This window comes from Miniopterus schreibersii, assembly GCF_964146895.1.
Source record: "Miniopterus schreibersii genome assembly, chromosome: 4".
Taxonomy (NCBI): domain Eukaryota; kingdom Metazoa; phylum Chordata; class Mammalia; order Chiroptera; family Miniopteridae; genus Miniopterus; species Miniopterus schreibersii.
The window spans coordinates 8,861,706-8,883,715 of record NC_138105.1 but is presented as its reverse complement, the minus strand read 5'-3'; the positions used below and the strand labels follow the sequence as shown (position 1 = coordinate 8,883,715).

At 48.4% G+C, this 22,010-nt stretch overlaps 1 protein-coding gene across 2 annotated transcripts in view; it reads left to right on the top strand.

Moving 5' to 3' along the window:
* PRDM5 (PR/SET domain 5) overlaps positions 1-22,010 on the top strand; it is a 107,316-nt gene that overhangs the window by 43,106 nt on the left and 42,200 nt on the right. For both annotated transcript variants that reach the window (XM_081136279.1, XM_081136278.1), the window contains 8 exons: positions 2,887-3,061; positions 4,966-5,140; positions 6,280-6,372; positions 6,551-6,672; positions 8,803-8,882; positions 12,082-12,166; positions 13,391-13,548; positions 20,899-20,992. In XM_081136279.1, coding sequence (XP_080992405.1) covers positions 2,887-3,061; positions 4,966-5,140; positions 6,280-6,372; positions 6,551-6,672; positions 8,803-8,882; positions 12,082-12,166; positions 13,391-13,548; positions 20,899-20,992 — 982 coding nt within the window. The remainder of the gene's footprint in view (positions 1-2,886; positions 3,062-4,965; positions 5,141-6,279; positions 6,373-6,550; positions 6,673-8,802; positions 8,883-12,081; positions 12,167-13,390; positions 13,549-20,898; positions 20,993-22,010) is intronic.

Genomic DNA, 22,010 nt, shown 5'->3' with positions numbered 1-22,010 from the left:
TTGGACTTGTCCTTGGCCCTGCTCTTCGCTCACGCCCGTAGACGGTCTGTCAGGAAGCGGCGTCTGCGTCCTCTTCAGTCCTGCTCAGGGTCGGGGTACATCTCAGCGCCCCCTCTGTTCCCTGCTGCAGCCCTTCCAGGTCACTCTCTGTGGCTGGATTGTGGCAGCAGCCTCCCAGCTGTAAGTATGAAAGGGAAATACTGGTAAACGTTTTCCTAATAAGTGCGTTTCTTCTATAGACCTGCGTGGGCACTTGAGTGCTCCCTTATGCGATCTAATTCGTAAACTGAGCCGCTGCCTGAGGGTGGTCAGTCCCGTTCACTGCCTCGAGGAAGTCATCTTTTGGGACATGAGCGCAACACGTGAACAGGTCATTGATTACATGAAATGGGTGACAAAAGCAAAGAAATAAATAAGCGCCCAGCTGAGGTGTGAATGCAGGGAGTAGTGACTGTGTTCAGGGCAGTGACCCACGAACCCAGCGACTGGACGAAGCAGCTGAAATAAGTGACTTTCCAGATCTGAACGTTAAAACGGTCATCAGGGAGTAAGTGGCGGGGCTGATGACAGCAGGGAGTTGATGCTGAGTCTGAGGCTGGGTCAACGCGCCTTGAATCCTTCCTGTCCAAGGGCAGGAGGTGGGCGGGGAGGAGCCCGCATGTCCAGGAATCTGGCCGCTTCGGACACTGGAGGAGCCAAAGAAAGATAATAGATGAAGAGTTGTTGGGAGATTAAATCAGTTCATTGTAGTCAAGGATGCTCCTTAAAACGATTGTGGTAGCAAATGAAAAGGAGGCGGCTCTTGGTCTGGACAGCGGTAGGAATTAAATGTGGAAAGATGTCTAGATAGTTCCCTTAAGTAAATAGATTGGAGTCACAGCTCTAGCGACGTTCCTCCTCTCGTCACACTTGTGTCCCGTAGATAGACCTGGAGTTGTTCTTGGAGCCCGCAGTGCTGGCCTTGCTCTTATTAAATTGAAGCTTTACCTACTGGATCAAAATTTTCTCTTATTTCAGAGCCTGGAATGGGCATGCTGTGTCTTGTGACCATAGTTTCAGCTAATGTGTCATGTTTTAGAATTAAAAATCGCTGTCTGTTCTTGGAGCTTTGAAGGCCGTCACAACATTAATGACTAATATGTAAGGTAGACATTTCAATTAACTTTCTTGGATGTTGATGAGATAAGCACTGAGATTTATGATTGTGCTCTGAAATCTTTATTAAGTGAGCTCTCGTTGCTTTGGGTAACTTTGAGCAAGTGGTTTCTGAACCCCGGAAAGCACTGCTTCTGAGCTAAAGAGACCTCTCTTTTGCGGAGGGTCTCCAATGGTTTTTGCTTGTTTGTGTTGCACTGAGAGTAACAATTGTATGGAAGTGAATTCGCGGTTCTTAATTAGACATAACTTTTTATGCTTCTGGAGGCCTGGAATTCAGAGCCTTCCAGGAATGCTCTGGATGTTACAGGACCCTCCCTTAATTAACTGTGGCCAGTGGTCAGGTTTGCTTCAGGGCTTTGAACTTGGAATCGAGCCTCCCTTGTACAGTATTTGATGAATATCATCATTTCTCTCTTCCATGGCAGTTTCTAATATATATTATTTTTAAAATTACAGAGTAATCTGTCTGTGGGAAAAGAATCTGAAAGAGCATTGAATATAGACAGCCCCTTTTCCCAACTGAAAGTGAGAACTGTAGAACAGTTTGATGTTTGTGTGTACGTGTGTGCATGCATGTATACATATGTGCACACACACACACACACACACACACACACACTCCCCTTCCTCCCTGCTCACCTCCGCCCCTGCTCCCGGTCCCATCTCCTCAGCACGAGTGCTGTGATGTCGCCAAGGAGAGAGGCCGCGTGCGGGGCCCTGTGCTTTGCTGAATTCCGCTCCTGGTGGAGGCCTCGCCTTGGCCGCTCCGCCCCTGCCCGTCGCCCAGGCCCCGGGAACTCAGGCTGAGCTTTGCTTCTCTGCACCCCCGGCAGCCACAGCCGGAGCCACCCTAGCAGATCCGCAAGTATGTGAGGCAGCCCTTCTGGGGGCCTCTCGGGGGGGCCCGCGGCCCCGCCCGCTCCCTGAGATCGGCCCAGCCTGGGGGCTCGTGCTCCACCCATTCCAGCGCCAGCTTCCCTGCGGTTTCCTTGGGAAGAGGTTCTCTGCAGCCTCCCTCTTCTTTCGGGTCGAGATTCTGCAGGAGTTTTCTGTCGTTTCAGCCCCATTGGTTTGTGGGTGGAACTTGCTTTCTCCTCTCTCCTGTCACTGTGGTGGGATTTGGGCGCCGCGACAACTCAGTCGATGCTCTGAACCCTCCAGGTGCCTGGTCTTTTTTCTGTTTCTGGTCCAGCGCTTTGGAAATTCTCTCAGGGCTCACTGTCGTTTGCAGTTCCTTTGGTTTGTGTTGAAACTTGCAAGTTCATTTTTCTTCCAGTTTTGCATTATATGTTATTCAGAATGACACCCCTGATGTCTCCTTGCCCTCTTCCTGGGTACGGAATGCCTCTGTTGCTTAACCAAGTACTTTCTACCACATTAATGGGCCTCACAGGGTGGCCTGCGCAGGACAACTAATGATGCAAAATTCACTTTTAGAATATTAAATAGTCACCCTCGTTTCATTTGATATGTATAAATGTCACTGTCCGGAGGATATATTTGTATTTTACTTGAAGGTGACTGAATAGTGTCGGTTTCCTTTTTCAGTATCCAGATTAATTGGACATATAAAAAAGTAATGGTAACTTCTTAGGGGCGCGTGGTCCTCAGTGCGCCTCGCAGTGATTTCTTCATTGCCAGGAGAAGCACGTGACGGGCTCAGCGGCTTTGTTATTATTGAGATATATCTGTCGTACAGCACCACGTTTCTTTAAAATTTTGCCTCAGGAAGGAGAAAATATTTTCTATCTGGCGATTGAAGACATAGAAACAGACACGGAGCTGCTGATCGGCTACCTGGACAGCGACATGGAGGCCGAGGAGGAGGAGCCGCAGGTCCTGCCGGTGACCCGGGGCGGGGAAGGCCGCCGCGCGCCGGGGGAGTCGCCGCCGGGCGGGACAGGTACAGCCTCGCCCCCGGGCGAGGGGGGGACAGCTGTGGCGCGTTAGGGCTGTGTGGGCCTGGGTTTCCTCAAAATGCAGGTAGCATTGCCAGCGCTGCTCCCCGGGGGTGCCCTGCTGCGTGCCCGCCTTTCCCCCGAGGGAGGAGCGCCTGGGCCTGGCTGCCAGGTGCGCCCTGCGTCACTGCCACGGTCGCAGGGAGCCCCGCTCTCCGCGTGCAGGGCAGCGAGGGCTCCTCTAGCCCGGATCGGCCGCGTGCCCTGGCGGGCCACCGCCTCTCGCCCGGTGTGCGGGGCCGTGCGGGACTATTCTCGCCCTTGCTTGAGAGTCTTTGAGCACCCGGAGCTTCTGGAAGTATCTTTCTGCTCTGAAGATGGAGGCCTGCGGGGTTGCTGGGCTGTCCTGGTTGGGGATGACGTAGGTCAGACGGGCTCAGTCCTCTTGCAGTCCACCCAGGGGACAGGTGTCACTGTCTGTCACACACGGTTGTCGCTGGGCCCCGATTCCGTTCCCGGTGTTGCACTCGGCTGGGGTTGGAGGGCAGTGAGATGTCACAGGAGTCACCCTGTGACAGGCTGGCACTCACCGTGGAGTATTTCTCCATTTCGTTTAGCAAGGCCACTGCTGAGGTGACAGCGGTGTCTCCAGTCACCGTGGAGTAATGTCTTTTCGATGAATTCTCTGCCATTGGCCGAGAGGGGTGAGCCTTCTCTCTCGGCGTGGCCACCGGGTGCGTCCGCTGCTTCATTTTAGTTGCATTACTTTTGGGCGAGCCGAGGACAGGCTGGCTGTTGTTTTTCAGATACATTGATGCTGTGAGAGGGTCAGATGTTGAGTGGTGGGAATCCTTTTGTATTATTCTGCGTTCTCTGTTTTTCTGTTTATTTTCCATCTCTGTTGCCCCCGGGACGTGCCGTTATTGTGTCCATTGTTAGACTTAAAATCTCCTATTTATCTGTTACCGCCCCCTATTTTTTCTTTAGTTAACAAAATATTAATTTCCATCGTTTTTCTGAAAAGAGTCAAACTTAAGAGATTTTTTAAAAATCTGAATGAGGTACGTATGTTGTTGCTATTTTTATTTAGAGTTTGGGGTTTTGTTTACAAAAACAAAACTTCAAACGAAAACCAAAACAACCAGCCAACCTGCAGAGGGAACAAAGGAAGCCGCCCAGATGTCTGACAATGGAAAGTTTTGTTAAATAAGTTATGGCACCTTCATTAAAATTTTTTTTTTTTTTGCTTTTCCATGTTAAATGGAAAAAAAGAGCAATATGTAACATTGCACATAAAGTGCATGAAATATGAAGGCACAGAACAGAGTCAGAAATAGATCGTAGTGCTTGTCTCTTCCTTATGGGATTATTGGTGATTTTTACTTTCTTCATATTTTCTGCATTTTCTGAAAATGAGCTCATTTGAGAATCAGGAACAATATGTAATTTAAATACACACTGTGAAACATCCGGGCAGAGCCGTGGCAGTTGGGGCAGAACTGACCATCCGGTGGCGGAGGGTCTCTGTCACCTGCTGTCAGGAGCCTGTTTTGTGACCTGGGTGGCATTCCCCTTGACGACCGGTTTCGGGAGAACCTCTGCTTTGCAGTTCGGCACGTGTGATGTAACAGTCTTTGCCGTGATCAGTTAACATTGCAGGGAAAATGAAAAATTGATTTTGTAATAATTCCATAGAACACAAGTGAAATGATTTAGAAAAACAAGTGTATTTCCCCCTAGTAACATTTTCTGTTATTTTTCACGAGTAGCACTGTTAATATTCATGCAGATGATAGGAGTTTATAATTCTGATACCATGAAACACGCTTCATGGGGTTTTTAAAATGAGGGGAAAACTGAGCCTTTCCTTTCCTTCCGTCCTGGAAACCTGTGCCCTCACACACTGCAGACTGCCTTGGCTGTGACGAGGACCACGCCTGTCCCCAGTGCGAGTCCAGCTTTACCAGCGAGGAGGTCCTGGCCGAGCACCTTCACACGCTGCACCAGGCGCCCACCGAGGAGGAGGAGTCCAAGTGCGGGAGCTGCGGGAAGGAGTTCCCCGTGCGGCAGGCCCTGCAGCGACAGTGCGTACCCCGAGCGGCCGCAGGTCCGGGCTGCCGGTTCCACGCGGGTCTCACCTGCGCGCGTGTGAAACAGAGAGAGAGAGACGGAGGGAGGGCGGGCGGGCCGAGCTTTCCGATGCCGTTGTCATTAACGCGTCTTTTCTCCGGATAGCGTGTTGATTTTTGAAACATGCGGGCGGTGAATTTGACAGATAAACACCGCTTACGGGAATCAGTCTCTGTCCATTTCCTAACTTGCCGTTAGCTGTCCGGCTCATTAGTTTACTCACCTGAAATTAGACACGCAAAATCCGGCTGGTGCTTTGAGGTGACAGGTCACGCTTCAGGTGTCTGCGTCCGTAGTCCCACTGGAATCAGTACGAGGAAATGTAAGGTGCGGAGAGAGGTCAGAGCATAAGGAATACAGGGACACTGGGGAGTGCCTCTTTCGCAGAACCTGCGGAGGACTCGCTTGAAGATGGATGTGTGAGGGTGTGACAGATGAACCAAACGGTCCCACCCGCCCCTCCTGCATCACTTTACTTATATATTAATAGCCTATAAAATTATTCTTTCCCTTAAGCATTTTACTGTATCATAAGTTATCAAAAGTAAGAAAGTAGGTACATAGGAACTTTTATTTTTAACAAAATGTCACTTTGCATATGAGCAAGAAAGTTTTAACATAGGCTTAATGTGTCCTTTCTTTATTCATTACAGTAAAATTCTGAAATAGGCTACGTTTCTTAGTAAGACTATTGCCACATGTTACATACATCCACTTTGGATCATGAAATTTGAGATGAAAAATTTCTGTTCAAAACTTAAAACTTTAAGTATGTTAAAATTTTATAATAAGAGATTAAGCATTTGGAAATTCTCTAGTCTCTTTAAAAAAACAAGGGCTCTATACACTTTAAATAGATGTTGAAACTGCATTCCAGCCCACTTTTATTGAATTTAGTATTACATGGTTCTACACCCAAGACACTTCCGCTGAGCTGCTTCTCACGGTTAAATTAGGAACCACTAAAAGTCTTAAAGGGCCAAAGATGAGTGAAGAGAGAGGTCACTCCCATGACTGTTGAGAGCAGAGGCCTTTTCCTGCGTTTCTGTCTCCGACTAGCCGTGCTGGCCTTGTCCTTTCTCCCTCCCCGCAGTGTCCTGCAGTGCCCGGCCAAGAGCAGCCTGAAGGATTCCCCCCGAAGTTTCCAGTGCTCCACCTGTCACTCCCCCTTCGGCTCGGCGTCCAGGTGAGTGTCTGAGCGAGCAGAGGGCTGCTAGGTAATTGTGCTCTTTTAGGCCTCTCAGTGATTCAGGATCCTTGGCTACGGGTTTGAAACGCTGTCCTTAGCTGCCCAGGTGGCACATGGGGCGACCCCAGCGGAGGCTGGGGACATGCGTTACAGAGGCCCCCTCCCTGTCCCGCAGCTGTGAGCGGCACCAGGAGACTTGCCGGAGCAAAGCCAGGTTCGTGTGCAAGGCCGGCAGCTGTGGGAAGAGACTGAAGAGCCGGGATGCCCTGAGAAGACACCAGGAAAACGTCCACGGTGGTGAGACATCCCAGGGGGCGGCTTGGAAGGGCGTCCCCTGCCGGCTGCAGCCATCCGTGTGTCCTTGTCACCGCGGAGCGGAGAGCTGGCCTTTCTCGGAGCGCACAGATGGGGGGCTGTGGCGATGCCTCCTTTCACCCAGCGCTGTTTCTTAAGATTTCGAGTTGATTTCAGCAGAATTTGTATTTTTTCTGTCCGAGTTCATTAGAACCAGAAACCGAAAGCTGGGATCTAGCGTGCGTGGTGGTGGTGGTGGTGTCAGGTGCAGGAAGAATCAATATTTTTTGAGTAGTAATTACATTTCATCCTATGGCATGTCCCTTCTGGTAGATGGATGTAAACTACCGAGTGACGCCCTCCCTCCCGCCTTCATATTCTTACAGTAAAATTCTACTTTTTAATGCTCCTGTGTCTCCCTCATTGGAGAATATTACCGGCCCCATTTGCCATGGGAACTGACTATTCCAATTAATAAAGCGGATACTAGTTGAAATTTTTTAGTGGCTGGATGAGCAACGAAGTAAACGTAAAGCATGACTGTCGCTTAGGTGTCATCTGCCTGGCACATGTTTTGGTTCAGGGACCGAATCCATTGCACTGAGCTGAGCAGGCGGCTGCATTGTCAGAGCTGACTCCCTGGGAGACTTGTCCCTCGAGGAGGCGGAGGGTCACGGAGCCCCTGGCCGGGTGGCCTTGGCTGCGAGCTGCGGGAGGGGCCCCAGTCCAAGAGGAGCGGCCTGGAAGCAGGGCTCAGGGCGGTGCCCGCCGCTCGGCCTCTCTGGCTCCCGCGTCTCTCCTTCCCTTTGAGACTGGGCGGCGACCTAAGGAGGGGATATTTTTCTGCACTCACTGTCCTCGGGCCTTCCCTGTGCCAGCCGAAGGCAGGCCTGGCTTGTGGACAGACCTGTCTTCATAGCTTTTTTTCAAGCCGTTATGTTGAACTGCTGTTCGTAATTTTCTCCGTGTATGTCTGTGATGTGTTATAACAAATCTTCCTTGTCGTTTGCGAAGTTAACTGCTGAGCTAAGTGGAAAGCCAGATGCCGACACCGGCTCTGGAAACCTGGGCCCCCGCTCGTCACTGGGCAGGTCGCCTCCAGGCTGTGCTGTGTCAGCGTCATTTCTTTCGAGCTTCTTGTGATTGGCCTTGGAGACTATGATATTACTCATTCTGGGAACTCATGGTGATTTTGTAGGAAATAGTTTACAAAACAAAGTGCTTTGCTCTGTTTTGGGCCATAGAGAATGTGGGGCTTACGTTCTCCGCCGAAGGTCACCATGCAGTCCCTCTGCTGGGACTGGCCTATGGTCTGTCTCACCCTGAGCCTCTCTCGTGTGTCTCCCTTTGCTCTGTGACCTGGGGAAAGAATATCCCATCTTTAGAGGCAGAGCGGAGTTCACACATGTGGTGGTAGAATCCTTTGCTAGAAAGGCAAATATTACAGGAAAGAGAAGGTCTTGCAGTTGTTACCACTGATGCTGACATATGGTCCTTCTTAGTGATATGAGTTAAAGATGCTGAGAAGAGAGAAGCTGAATTTTTAAATAAGCATCACATATTTCCCTGGAAACTGTGACCTGTGGTGGATAGGTCCTCAGACCAGCTCCTAGGAGCATACTTAGCCCGACTGTCCTGAACCTCGCAGGGACCGAGGTGTTCAGTCCAGTTGTATTAATGTCTCACACAGCTCCTACCTTTGTAACTGATGTGCTCCTGAGTATTTTTGAAAATGGAATCTGAAAGTCAAATATCAGATTTACTTGAACACAGGCAGGAAAACTACAATACTAGTCTTTGGCCTAGTTTTGGCTTGGTGGGTGCTGTTGCCCTTGACCCAGGGATGCTGGTAGGAAACAGAGAGCGAAGGGGGTGACGTCCTGACCCACTTCCCGCCTCCCCCCTTTGCCTAGGTTCTGTGGATGCTAACTGAGATTTTCCACTTCCAGGAGATAGCATTTATCTACATTCTCAGGTGGACAGTCAGAAACTGTCCCCGTGTTTCTTCTCAGTGGAGCTAGGACTCCAGTTTTAGAAGGAAGACTAGGAGATGTGAGGAGAGAAACACTGAGAAGCACAACTTCCGATGCTCCTCTGAATTTAAGTCATGTTGGTATTTTGTTTCTGTTTCAGGAGATCCTAAGAAAAAGCTCATATGTTCAGTGTGCAATAAAAAGTGTTCTTCAGCGTCCAGCCTACAGGAACACAGAAAGGTCAGTGAGATAAAGATGAATGCTCGTCAGAGTATAAGATATTTTTAGTCATTTATGGTGTCTGCCATGTACAGCTGAATTGACTTTTTTATGTTGTAAAGATAGATCTTGTCATTAATTTAAATACAAACATATTTTAACATGCAAGACTGAGATGTAGAAGAGTAAACTCTTCCAAAGGATGGAGATATATATAGATGTGTGTGTGTGTGTGTGTATATATATATATATATATATATTTTAAAGTTTTGTGTATATATTTTTTAAAATATATCTTTATTGATTTCAGACAGAGGAAGGGAGAGGGAGAGAGATAGAAACATCAGTGATGAGAGAGTCATTGATCGGCTGCCTCCTGCACGCCCCCGACTGGGGATCGAGCCCACAACCCCGGCATGTGCCCTGTCTGGGAATCAGACTACGATCTCCTGGACCCTAGGTCGATGCTCAACTGCTGAGAGAGAGAAATATTGATGTGAGAGAAACATCGATCAGTTGCCTCCCGAACGCATCCAGATCCGGGGATCGAGCCCACTTTGGACGCGTGGGACAGCGCTCCAACCAGCTGAGCCACCCGGTCGGGGCTCTTCCAAAGAATGTTTGGGTTATTGTTCAGAATCAGTAGAAGTATTTCTCGAATGCAGTGTATGTCTGGCCGATTCCTTCACCTACAAGCTTTTCCAGTTGCTGTTGGTTCAGATCTTGGTAGATGTAAATCCTGCCAGGTGGTGGTAGAATACAGCGCCTCTGTTATCTCTATAGAATATTAATACGTGATGGATTAGCTCAGTGTGGCACTTCCTCCATTACAGCGTAGCTCCTCTAACTTGGCCTCGCTGAAGCTCCAGGCAGCTTTGACTGACTCCATATGGTTGGGGACAGCTAATGTCTCATCGAGGTTGGTTAATGTCTAATCGATTTCACGTTGCCAGGAGGTGGTGCTTTAGGATGAGGCCAGATTACGTTGCTGCTCAGTGCAGTACCCTACATTACGGTATCTATCCTACATTCCAATAAGATATTCTGTGATCCTTCTTGAAAATTCTTTAGTTTGGGACTTGAAATTTAAGCTGTTACCCTCCATATCAATTTGGTACACCGGACATTTTACAAAACGTACGTTCCTTAGCGTTAGGCATAAGTAAATAGCATTGCCTATCGTGTTCACTTTAAATGGGATCGTTTTATTAAACTTTTTTAGGAGTTTTGAAAATAGCTTTGGCCTGAATTTTCCACTATAAGATTTCAATGCAAAAATGCTTTTATGCGCAGTAAATGCTCTCTATTTTATAACTTGGGGAATGTCAGTTCAATTCAGTCTTTAACAATGTTTCATGTTTCAGAAGCCATGAGAATTATAAGTAAACATATATTATTCTGCAGTATTTTTAACAGTTTCCATTTGAGATGTGCATTCATAATTTTTTATATTTGATATGCTAATAAAAGTTTAACATGAAAAAAGAAAAGAAATATGATTTCATTTATATATGGCTGAGAAGCCTATCATCCTTTTAGAGCATCTTGTTATTATAAAGGGTATTATTATGTGTTACAGAAACATAGAGTTTAAGAGTGTAAATCTGTTCTTCCTATCTTTGAATAACCAGTACGTGTCATAGCGCAGCTCCTCACTGTAGCTGTCCAGCCGGAGCGTCTGCGGGTCTCTGACGATGGAAGAGACTGCCTGTCAGATGCCTCAGGGGGGAGTCTTTCTTCTGCACCGGGCGGTACTTGCCTTCCGAGTACTGTGCAGACCCTGCTCGGCTCTCGAGGGGCTGTAGAGCTCTCTGGACTCCACACATCCCCTGGTCAGATTGGATGCCCCTGCATCGAGGGATGTACGTCAGACTAGTGGGATGACATCTTCTGCTTCTACCTTTTCCTTGCTTTTCACAACTGAGTTTACCGACTCACCAAGAGTCGGCTCTGACCGAAGCCAAAGACTGTTGGGCACAGAATTAAAGCCCTGACTGCAGCCCTCAGTTCTGTGTCCATACCTTGTGCCCTCTTTTCAGGGCCACTTAGATCAAGGGAGCCAATTTCTGGGAGACAACAGTCTTCCCCTCATTGTTCATGGCTCACGGCTGTACCAGGTCAGGGCTTGTGCCCTGCCAGGGCCCTCGCTGCTCTGCGGGGTGGCCGTGGTGTCCTGGCTTCCTACACAAGCGCCTCTGCTGGCCTGGGACTGAAACAAAACCACGGCTTCACCAAAATCATTTTTAGATCTTCGGCCAAACCCTGTGGTGCTCTTGTGTGTTGGAATGATCGATGCTCCTGATACAAGGCTTCATCCAGTACACTTCTGCCCAAACTTTGTACACTGTTGTTTTTTTTAAAATCTTTTTTAAAATAGATTTTTAGAGAGAGAGAGGAAGAGAGAGAGAAACACTGATTTGTTGTTCCACTTATGCATTCATTGGTTGATTCTTGTATGTGCCCTGACCGGGGTATTGAACCTGCAATCTTGTATCAGGACGATGCTCTAACCAGCTGAGCTACCCGGCCAGGGCTGTGCATCGTTTTTGATGATAAACCTGGACTTTGTTCTTTCATTCCTGCCATCCAACCTCCCCGATTTAGTGTCTTCGAGGGAAGGACCTAGACCTGAGATGCAGCTGTAATTTCCACATTAGCCAGCTGTTTGCTAAAGTTATCCCCCCTATTTATTTTGTCTTTTGATCTTTTTTTTATCTCGTGCCCTCCTGTTGTGCGAGATGTTTACCGTGAACTAATTGTTTTTCAGTCACATGTCTTCTCGTCTTTCATGGTTATCAATGTTGTGTCTGTACCACTTACAGTTAAGTCTAAAATACTGTTGGCTGCTGTAACAGGACTGTTGTTACCTGCAGGTCACTATTTCCAAGTCTAAATCTGTGTGTAGCAAAGAGTTAATACAGTACACTGGTATAATTGTTTACAGAAAGGGTACATTTAATATGCACTAGATAGGTCAGCAATCTCACATATTTAAACAGTGTGCAATCTTATTTTCTTTTAATGACATGTTTTTACTAAGTAACTTATCTCATTGCAACTTTAGTATGTATAGGGTAGAATGAACAGGTTAGGGATGAATTATAATATATAGTTTGGTTAGTGCAGTAGCAACTGCCCGCATATTTATACTTTTACCTGAGCTCTGTAAAATTCATTTGGCTCTCACAGTTGATTTAACTGTCAATTTAACCTTTTGCAGATTCATGAGATATTTGATTGCCAAGAATGTATGAAGAAATTTATTTCAGCAAATCAGCTAAAACGGCACATGATCACCCACTCAGGTAAAACACATATTTTTTAAATTTACATTGAAATCAGCACAGATATTCACCTTGTCGTTTTCAGGAGCTCTGAGAGTGGTCACTTGGAGACCTGGCTGTTAGTTGTAGCTCAGCCCTGCCTTAGCCGTGTGGTTTTACACAAGTTGCTTTACTTCCCTAGACCTCAGTCTGTTTATGGAGCAAAGGTGGCTGTGCTAAATGATTCCGAAGATCTTCAAAGCCCCCATTTAGTTTGCTAGTTGGTCTTGCTGGAGCCTCAGTTTCTGTGGTCTTCGTCTGTGAAATGGGACCCTGGCTCCCACCCAGGGCTGCTGTGGTGAAATGAACATTTCCGAGCGCAGCCAGCAGGGGGCCTGACCCAAGGAGCGAGGCAGCAGTTGCAGTGCCTGCGTCTCAGGCGCGTCTCCGGCTAATAACTGAGGTCCAGATAAACATTCGTGAGTTTACAAGGACATTTTGAGAAGGTAAACTTTCGAAGCCATAGTTTCATTTTAAGCAGGTTTGCATAATAAATAGGTCTGTGATGCAGATTTTTAAAAAATCAGCTCTGAAAATAATTTTTGCTCTGCGAAGTCTCTTTCTGGGGTTTAGAATGTCAGTGACTTGAGGCCGGTAGTCACAGTACTGCTGAGTATCCGCCGTGTTTGGAGCTAGGTACAGATATTTCGGCAAACGGTCGGAATAGGGCCATTCAGCTAGGCTCTGTTTGAAACAAGTGGTATCTTTTTACCTCATTGTCAGCATTGCATGGATGTTGTGCACAGAGGGGTCTACACAGCCACCTCAGTGTGGGTTCTGAGAGACTCGAGCTCCACCTGGGTGGGGCTCCCTGGGCTGAGCAGGAGCAGGGCTGCCCTTTCCATCCATCGCTGTTGTCAGTTGTCACTGCCGGGCCTCTCCTGGTGTCGGCTACGGCCCTGGTAGAATCTCACACCTGTTAGCATGTTTTTCATTTGGAAGTAGGGTTTCTTCATTGACTTTTAACTTGATCCTTATATCTAAGCTACTTCACACATTTAGTTTCCAAAGCGGGTCTGTAAAGAGCCAGCTGGCCTTGCTCTGGTGGGCAGGCCCACCTGTCAGCGTGGATGGACTGGGCGTTGTCCAGGTGTTTCCATCAGGTGTGTGTTGACGTTTCCATAGAAGTAAAGGGAGGTGAGGCTGTTTCTCTTTCCAGCCTTTACTTTATGTAGATACGGGGTTGTCTCCACTCGTTTTCCACAGAGAAACGACCCTATAATTGTGAGATTTGTAATAAATCTTTCAAGAGGCTCGACCAGGTGGGCGCCCACAAGGTGATCCACAGCGAGGACAAGCCGTACGAGTGCAAGCTCTGCGGGAAGGGCTTCGCCCACCGGAACGTGTACAAGAACCACAAGAAGGTAAGTGCCTGCTAGTGTGGTTACCGTGGCCGCCCGGGCGCCGACGTGGTTTCCAGTTGTTTCTCCCTTAGCGACGTTTCCGTCTCTGTGGGGCAGGCCGCACCTGGGATGATGAGAGAGGACCTCGCCGTGACTGAGTCCCGCACTCGGCCATGGCCGCTGCGACCCCGACTCTGTCTTCATTCTCTGCTGAGACCGCTCTCTGCGCAAGCAGAGTGTCCCGCTCCCCAGAGTTGTACCCGTGACGCCCCCCTCCCGCGAGGGCGAGGTCGGACCTGCTTGTTCCCATCCCCTCCTGAAATTCTCTTCCCTGCGGTGTGACGAGCTCTCTCAGCTCCGTCTGCCACCAGGTTCTCTGCGGCTGGTGCCCCTCCCCGGGGGCGGTCTGGGGGCTTTGCCTGGACCTCGTCTGTCTTCCCTGTGTCAATTCCAACTGCGACTTCTGCTGTCAACTCCATACTCGTGAATGCCACAGGATTTAGTTTTTTAATCCAAGCTTCAGACCCACACTTGTGACTGCTTATTTGATACATAATTGGGCATCTTTTTAAAATTTTATTTATTTATTTATTTTTTAAATGATTTCAGAGAGAGGAAATGAGAGGGAGAGGGAGAGAGAGAAACATCAATGATGAGTCATTGATCGGCTGCCTCCTGCACGCCCCCAACTGGGGATTGAGCCCACAACCTGGGCATGTGCCCTGACCAGGAATTGAACCCCGATCGCCTGGATCCTAGGTCAGCGCTCAACCGCTGAGTTACGCCTGGCTGGACTGGGCATCTTTTTGATGCAATGAATTTCGCATGTCCCAGAATGACCTTTCTTTTTGCCCCAGATAACTTCTCTTTTTATTAGAATTTCCTATTTCTGTTCATGACAAAAGCATAGAATTATCCCCATGTCTCCCTTTAGTCTCAGCCCCATTTTGAAATCAGAGGCTGTTATTAAAGATTCTCCCCCGTGCACAATCCCACTGCCTTCGTAGTCATAGGCCGCTTTACTGCCCCGGGGACTGCTCATCGTTGCCACCTTCGTGCCCGTCTAAGGAGGCTTCTGGTCTCACCCCTCCGTCTGCAGGCCCCGCTGCCAGGTGAGCCGCCGGGCAACCTGGTCCAGCCCTTGGCCCTCATGCTATTAGCAGACTCCCGGTGCCCGATGAGCAATGGTGTGTACTCCCCCCCTGTCATCCAGCTCCCTCCACCGTGACCTCCGCCGACTTTCCCGGCCTCTGTCCTTCATTCTCTGCGTCACCACACCTGAGACGGCCTGACATGCTCCTCATTCGGTCACACCTCTGACTGCCGCTTCCTCCTTGCTGACGGTCTCTCTTCAAGCCGCCCCCTCCTGGTTTTCTCGGCTGATTTTTGCTTTTGTTTCCTACACTTTATCTAGTTCTTGTTTTGGAACCTATTTGTTTTACCTTACCTACTTTGTGTATGTAATAAATATCGTTTGAATTGAATTCAGAAAATTTGTCCAAAGAGACTCAACCTCTTAGAAAGGTATGTTAAAGTCCTTCTGATGTGATAAACATTTGCTCACTGATGTTGCTTGATAGGAGCATGCTCTTAAGTAACGTCATGTATATAATATCTTTTAAAATAATTTGTCACTTCCCCCCCCACTCGCAATATTCCATTAGATTTGTACAGTTGACCCTTGAACAATGAATGAGGTGGTCAGGGGCGCCGACCCCCGCAGAGCCGAAAATCTTGTATCGCTGCTGACTCCCCAAAAGCTTGCAAGCTGATAGCCTGCTGTTGAGAGGAAGCCTTGTAGATAACAAACAGTCAACATGTATGTTGTATGCTACATGTATTATGTACTGTATTCTTCCCATAAAATAAGAAGATGAAAGAAATGAAAAGAAAATGTTAAGAAAACCATAAGGAAATGAAAATACATTTACAGGATTTATTGGAAAAAAAAAATCCACATGTAAGTGGACACACCCAGCTCAAACCTGTGTTGTTCGAGGGTCAACTGTAGGAATGTCAAAATTTGTTGGGACTTTTCAGAGACATCTCTTTTGAAACCATTTGAAAAGTTAGGATTTCAGTTTCAGTCTAAAAAGGAAAAAAGAGGCAGATTGACCAAAGAACGGGCAGGTTTGATTGATGGCGTCTCAGGTCGCCTTGCCGGGTTGCCGCCGCCCGATGCGCCCGGGCCCGCCGCGCTGGGATCGCGTGACTGGAACACCTCTCGCCGGCCTCCTGCGCCGCCTCTGGAACTCTCCTGTTCTCTCTTTGATGAAACTGATCTACCCGCATTTATGAGTTTTTCACAGTTTGGCTGCTGTTATACGCCACGTGGGAGTTTTTCCCGGGCTCTCTGCACCATCTCTCATACTTTTGGCCATAAATCATATGGAAGTAATAATGATGTCTCGGGAAGAACAGAAACAGGGACGCCTGGAGTTTCCAAAGTGGGGAGCACATTCAGTCCTTCCGCGCAAAGAGCCGCTCGCCCTGTTAGGGTCCTAGCGTGTGTTTGCTGTGGTTTTGGGAAACCGCCTGAAGTGGCCTCCAAGCATTATGGGGAAAAAGCAAGTCGCCGTTTTCTTCTGTCATTCAGGAATGGCCAGTTAGGAAACGGGAAAACGGGGAAATGTAAGGAAAGCAGGAGAAACCATTAAGAGTCAGACCGATGGTCATCATTTAGCGTGACCAGAGGTGGTCATTTAAAACAAATTAACTCTTCTGTTGTGTTTTTGATTAGGTAGCCTGTGCATTTTTATTATAATTATTTGATTTATTGGAGGGTCCGTTATTTTAACATTTAGATTTGCTCGGAAAGGGGATATTCCCTGCGTCGTGGTTGTGACACTACCTGGTGAAATGCTGAAGGAGTGGGTTCTGAGTCTGAAACCGAGTGGCCTGCTTCCTCCTGGTGCCAGTGACGTGGGTCAACATTAGTTTCCTTCTGTCGCACCCTTGGTCCCAATGAAGTCCCGAACGAGCTCCTGGGGGCAGAGGTGTGTGTCTAGTCTAACAAAAGACCCTTTTTCTTGACCCTTTACATAACCTTCCAGAGGTAGACTTTTACAGGCCCGCGGGACCCCTAGTCACACGCTCTCACGGAGTGATTCCGTGGGGCCTCCTGCGATAGTGCGTCATCCAGGGGTTTCCAAATTCTGGGCCACGACCGCCTTGTGGGTTTTGAAATCAGTTTTGGGGCCATGAACAGCCATTACAAATAGCGCATGAGGCGTGAGAACGAGGGTCGTTTAATGAAAGAGTGTGTGTCTGCGCAGGTGCTTGTGTGTTTTGTGTTTTTGTTATAGAAAGTGTTCCTTTGGTCATGGTCAAACAGCTTGAAAGATACTGCAGATCAGACTTTGCCCAGGTGAAACTTTATCAGACCTTCAAGGAAAGGACAAGTCTTTCTCTAAACAGATCGTGGATTAGGTTCTAAAACCATAAAATAGGGCCTAAATTTTACATAGTAACAACAACAAAATCCTTGACAATCTCTTAAGAAGTTGCCGGGTTGGAGAATGTGCCATGTCAGTCACCCAGTCATTGCATCACGGCCACTTTTACTCCACATTTACACCCGGCCTCTCTTCTGTACATGCGCTGTAGTAGTGAGTGTTCATTGAAGTGCCTGGTTGGACCGTGTCCCCCTCTTTGTGGGCTAGAAAGTTGAAGATGCAGCGTGTTACCTGGCGACCTGGGGAGGAGACGCGGCTGCTGTTTCCATGTATTCAGAGCTTCACTGTGGAGGAGAGAATGCTCCCTGCGAGGCTCCGGCAGTCACCGGCGGCCGCTGTAGAGGGCGAGCTTTTACGTTAACGGTTGTGCAGTGAGCCAAGGCCCCGTTGGAAGCCGTGTCGTGAGAAGCGTCCGTGGTTAGAGATGTGAGACGGAGCCTCTGGGCAGTGTGGGAGGGGGCACGCTCCTTGGCGGGAGCCCAAATCGCTGCCCTCGAGGAAGACGCCTTGCATAGATAGTCTCTGGGTGCCCCTTCTGTTAGCAAACTCCCCTTGCCCTCCTCGGGGCACCCTGATGGCCGAGGGGATTTTTAGCAGTTGGCTCCGTGGGTTTTGACTTTGTACTAAGGGACTTGTGTCTTTTAAGCAGTGCAAGGGGCTGGGCTTGGCCATCCAAGGCTATAATTCTGTAAGAACATCACCGAAATTTCATAATTCTAATTCTCCTTGGGGAACGAGCTGCTTTTTCCTGTTGAGCTTAAAGAAACTGCTTTCTTCGGTATCTCTCCAGTCGCCATTCATTTCTGTGAGCAGGAGGCCTTGTAAAGAGCCAGTTATAAAGCTGACAGTAAAAATTTAATTCACAGACCTTGTAAACAGCCAGATGACACACATTTTATGCGGCTTTAGGTTTATTATGTGACCCAAAGGGACAGTAATATGCTTATGATATGCAGACTTGAGACTTCGACCACAAAACTCTCTTTTTAAAAAAACAATACTTCTGACACACATAATCCCGGAATATTTTCTCCATTTTTGTTTTATCTCTGTGTGTACTTCTTCCGAATTTTATGAATGTTTTCTTGCTTTGCCTTGTGACCCAAAGAAGAATACCATTTCCAGCAAGTACTGTTCCTGCGGAGCAGTAGATAGTACTGATGGGTTGTCACTTGTAATTGTGAATGGCCCTGATGAACTTTTATTCTGCTCTCATGAAATTCATATTTGGTCTTTGTGGCTAGAAATGTACTGATTTGGTAATTATTATATAAAAATTATGCTATAAACCTTCTGGAGCATTTTTATGACATTTTATTAGATGTGATAAATACTGTAACAGATTTTCTCACTTGTTTTCAACATCTGCAACGGTAATCAGACGTGGTGCATAAAAGGGTCTGTTTCCTCGCACGGGTGCGTGGACTCGTTCACGGTTATAGGGGCAGATGTTGGTGTCATCAGTGACTTGGCATTTACACAGGATGTGCTATAGCTCAAGGGTTATGCAAGTGATGTCAGTGAAAAGTGTGTCTCCCTTTAGAGATGAAAAAATGGAAGGCCGAGGCACCTTTTAAAGAGCGAAGTTTTATCTGGTAGTTGTAAAATGCATCTTGGAGACCGAAGTCTTCTGTCCACACATGGCAGCATTTTCCCTCCACCTCCCTTCGCTCAGGTGGCCTCCGGGGTCTTCCGAGCGATTGCGCGTGTGGCTTCTCTGCTGAAACGTGCACACGACAGGCCATCGTAACTGGGTGGGTGGTGTCACAGTCCTGTGACAAAGGTGTCTGTTCACCCGGCTGTGCACTCACAGATGGCCACTTAGGCCAGTGTCTCCATGTGGTGGCCCTGGTTTGCTTAATGTAGTTGCAAAGCATTTTGCCGTCCCAGGTTCTTTCATAACCAAGCTACTAAGTCATATCCACAGGTTGTTTTGTGCTGGATTTGGAAAAAGAGGAAACATGAGCTAGGGTGGGATATAATATTTTTGGAAGCCTGAAGCAACCCTGTGTTTCAAACCTTTCTGCCTTGCATTTTAAAATTTAATTCTTTCTCTCATGAATAGCTGGGTTTCTGACATGCTTAGAAAGCCTTTCCCCACTGAGAAATTGTGCATACACGTGAAATACAGAGCGCCTGGTGAACATGCCTGTCATCCTAGTGCAGGGGCCACGCTCATCTTCTCTGGTGTAATTTTAGTCTGTGCGCCACCAAAGCGAGCACCAAAAATTACATTAAAATTTGCTTATATTTTCTTCTATTCCAGACTTTTTAAACAGCACCTGAATTCATATGGAATTAATTTTATTGTAAAATCAGATAAATTGAAATAGGTGTGAAAATACACCAAAGTCACTTTTTCCTGAATGTCCATAGAATTGCCTAAAACCATTTACTAAACATTTTACTGTTTTTGTGTCCATTTGGAAAGCCACAGTTTCCTATACTAAATGTTCATATATTTTATGTAATAAAAGAAACCTATTCTTTTTTCTATTTTATTGATCTGTTTATTTCCACCTATCATTTTAAATTTCTGTGGCTTAAATAACCCATTTGAATATCTGTTGTTTATCCTGATTTTTTTAGTTAATCCCCATCTGAGGATATTTTTTCCATTGATTTTTTGTTGTTGTTGTTGAGAGAGTGGAAAGGAGGGAGAGAGAGAAACATCAATGTGAGAGAGACCCATTGATCAGTTGCCCCCCACACGTGCCCTGACCGGGGCCAGGGATCGAACCTGCCACCCAGGTGCGTGTCTTTGACTGGGAATCGAACCCGTGACCCTTCAGCGTCCGGGAAGACGCTCCCATCACTGAGCCACGCCAGCCAGGGCTGTGCTGACTTTTTAAGTGTGTGTCCTCCCATCCGTTCTCCATATTTTTCACAGCTGAAAACAGGTGTGATCATACCTTTCTCAGCAACGTTATGTTTATAGGTCACGCTTGCATCCTGAATATTATAGTGTCCGTTAGACTAAGAAATGTGTAAATCACTGTTATGAATAAAGTGGCTTTCCTTTAAATGATTTCCTTCCTTTTTATACCATGTATCATAAAAACCCTTGATTAAATGATTTATTACAGTAAGGGCGCGGTGTCATTTTGGATATTAGGGCGCTGTCTTGCCACCCCTGGCGGAATAGCGTTCTACCCGCTGACCCGTGCCGGGGGTCAGGGCTGGGACGGGACAGGACGCACGGGTTGCCCTGAGCCTTAGGTCGAGCAGGTGGTTTGCGGCTGTTTCTGGTTATCCGTGCGTTTTGTGGACCCGTTTAATGATTCTTGCTGCATCTCTGCTGTTTGACATTTGGCAAATGACTGAGACTCTTGGAGCCTTCGTTTTCTCATCTGTAAATGGGGACAGTAATAATGTTTTTGTTCACTGAGTTGCTGCTAGAATCAGGCGAAGTAATTCGTGGAAGGTGTTTAGCATCGGGCACAAAGTAAACATTTAATGCATGTTACCAAGTGTTAATTACAGCGAGCGAACGTTCTGGTTTAATTTGGGGAGAAGCACCACTAGGATTAACGTTTCTCTGGAGTTTTTCATTGAAGTTGAGGGGAAAGGGCGGGCACGGTGCCCAGTCCCCTTGGGTGGCCGGCGCTGGCCAGCGCAGGGAGAGCCGCGGCCTGGGGGCGCCCGGGGAGCCTGCGAGCCCCGCGGGTTCAGAGGAGCGTTCTGTGACTTCAGGCGCAGTTGCCTTCGGCATTTATCAGATGTCTAACTGTGTGAGAACCTGAAGGGAACTTATTTTCTCCTGCGAGTGGTTTGATCAGGTGGAAGGCGGTCACCAGAAGCAAGATGCTGTCCGCGTCGCCGCGTCAGCTTCTCTCCCGGCCCATCTTGAACCCGCTCGTTTCCTGCGCGGACACAAGGGCTCTGCGTCCCCCCGACTCAGTTTCTCTGCCCGCAGACCCACTCGGAGGAGAGGCCGTTCCAGTGCGAGGAGTGCAAGGCCCTGTTCCGGACCCCCTTCTCCCTGCACAGACACCTGCTCATTCACAACAGTAAGTCACCCAGGCGGCGGGCGGGCACGGCCTCCGTGTGTCCTCACGCCCGGGGGTGCAGGAGCACGCACGGGGGAGCTGCACGCGGGGCCGGCGCCTGCCCCCCGCCTTCCCTCACCCTGCCCTGTCCCCCCGCCGGCCGGTGAGACGTTTCGTTGTCTGTCGCTTCTTCCGCTGTTTAGCGTTTGTGTGGAACAGCGTTCCCGGTGCTCAGTAAGGTATCTCCCAAGTTTGCTTTGAAGCAGACGTTTGGGTCCCTTTCAGATGTAACAGTTTGCATCTGGGGGAGCTGAAACGGTTGATCCGTTGACCTGAGCAGCAGTCGGGTGGGTTTACGTGTATGAAGTCTCTCCGAGGTGTGGGCGCCCCCGGTACAGCATAATGCGGCGATTAGGGAGACGTCAGACTCGGCCCGTCTCAGGAGCTCACAGGGCCTGCAGTTACATCTAACGTGACCTCTGCTGGAGGAGCTGAGGTGACCCGGGCGCAGAGAAGCGCAGGACGGTCTCGGCTCCAGGAGTCCCCTGCGTTCCCCGCCCGCCTCGCCGCCTCCCGCTTCTTACCCCGCGGGCAGGGCCACGGTTTGCCTTTCGGTTTCCTGTGCACACCCAGCCCACGTAAGTCCGGGTGGCAGCCACGCTCAGGGCTGTGCTTCCAGCACCACGGCGCGCACAGCCCGTCCCCGAGGGAGTCGCTCCGGCGCAGCCGAGGGGGTGTCGCCGCGCCGCGGAACGTCAGAGCGGGCGCGCCGTCCGGATGCGAAAGCCAGCAGAGGGTCCCCACACTGTTGCATCTAAAATGAAAGGAGAAATGGTATAACCTAGTCGTGGTTCTGCTTCTTGCTTTTCAATGAAGTTGTTTTCTCAGTAGAACATCCTCTCCACGTGAGATTTCTGTTGCTGGTTAAATTTTTGATATTTCCGAGGAAAGCAAAATAACTGCCCATTCTTGGCAGTTGATCGTACGGATAAGATGGTGTCTTGGAAGACGTTTTCTCTGGTCCGTAGAAGTACAGGTT